The sequence below is a fragment of the Hyposmocoma kahamanoa genome, unplaced genomic scaffold (genome assembly GCF_003589595.1).
Source record: "Hyposmocoma kahamanoa isolate Upper Pololo Valley unplaced genomic scaffold, ASM358959v1 94028, whole genome shotgun sequence".
NCBI lineage: Eukaryota > Metazoa > Arthropoda > Insecta > Lepidoptera > Cosmopterigidae > Hyposmocoma > Hyposmocoma kahamanoa.
In genome coordinates, this window is record NW_020654880.1 from 972 (window position 1) to 2,086 (window position 1,115).

General features: G+C 32.7%; 1 protein-coding gene across 14 annotated transcripts in view; it reads left to right on the forward strand.

The window, feature by feature from the left end:
* Positions 1 to 299: 299 nt before the first annotated feature.
* Positions 300 to 1,115, forward strand: part of LOC113238042 (zinc finger protein OZF-like) — a 22,153-nt gene continuing 21,337 nt past the window's right edge. For 10 of the 14 annotated variants that reach the window (XM_026474757.1, XM_026474756.1, XM_026474764.1 and 7 more), the window contains exon 1: positions 309 to 395. In XM_026474757.1, coding sequence (XP_026330542.1) covers positions 357 to 395 — 39 coding nt within the window. In that variant the 5' untranslated portion in view covers positions 309 to 356. Of the gene's footprint in view, positions 396 to 1,115 lie in introns of all 14 variants that reach the window. The other 4 variants (XM_026474765.1, XM_026474766.1, XM_026474767.1 and 1 more) reach the window with 1 other exon arrangement.

Below are 1,115 nucleotides of genomic sequence, written 5' to 3' on the forward strand. Positions count from 1 at the left end.
ACACCTTTAATACTATTGCAGTAGAGCCGGCTTGTCCTTTCTCATATTTTTTATTCATTTAAGAGAAAAAGAAATCGAATTGTCGACTCAACTCAGCGATTTAGTAGAAACACAATTAATTTATGTGTCGTTATATGACGACAACACTTGGATCGATTTTCTGGTGGATCAAATTTGTTTACCTTGGTAGGGAGTAATGCTTTTTTTTTTATCACAAATCTTCACTAAGTAGTTAGCTTGGATTTGGAATATACCATTGTGGGGTAATGATGCTGACTCAACACATTCTTAACGTATTTGTATGTTTGCAGGTGTGTGGCAAAGTTCTCTCATCAGCTTCATCCTACTATGTTCACATGAAACTTCACTCCGGAAATAAACCCTTCCAGTGCACGGTAAGTACCTAAATAATAAATAGTCCATTATTTTTATAAAATATTTTTATAGAAATTACGAGCAACTAAGCTCGAATAGAATTACTGTACTTTTTGCGTCTATATAATGGCGTTGCCAATAATAATAGCAGACCCGAACATTTTTATTATAAAATTAGGCATTTATATTGTGACAAAATAAAAAAAATGTGAGATATAATAGGAGTCATATCACGTCAAGTGGTCGAAAAAGCAACCTGGCTGCTTAAACTTTTATCCTGGGGCTTAAATTAAAGTAATGTAAGAAATATAGGCAAAATGCGATGCGATTGATGAAATGAAATGAAATTATGTTTTATTTCTCAATCACAAAGCAGGCTTTAGAGTAGGGAACTTAAGGTTAAGACAAGCCCAAATACCAAGATTAAGATATTAGCTTATCATTATTTACAATCACTAATCAATACATAATCATAAACTATCGACTCTGTGCTAAGCGCGACATCATTTCCAATGACGTTTAGAATCACCTTCAGTTGTCGTTGAACAGATTTTATGCAAAAAATCCACGAGATACGTAGCGTTATCCTATTATTATCCTATTAGCGTTATCCTATTACCGTTATTCCTACAAATTAAGTCCACAGGCATATAATTCGGAAAGCTAACGAATTTTTGTTTAAAAGTAAAGTTTATTTGGAGCATGAATAAACACTTCAGCACATAAATATATAATTTCCA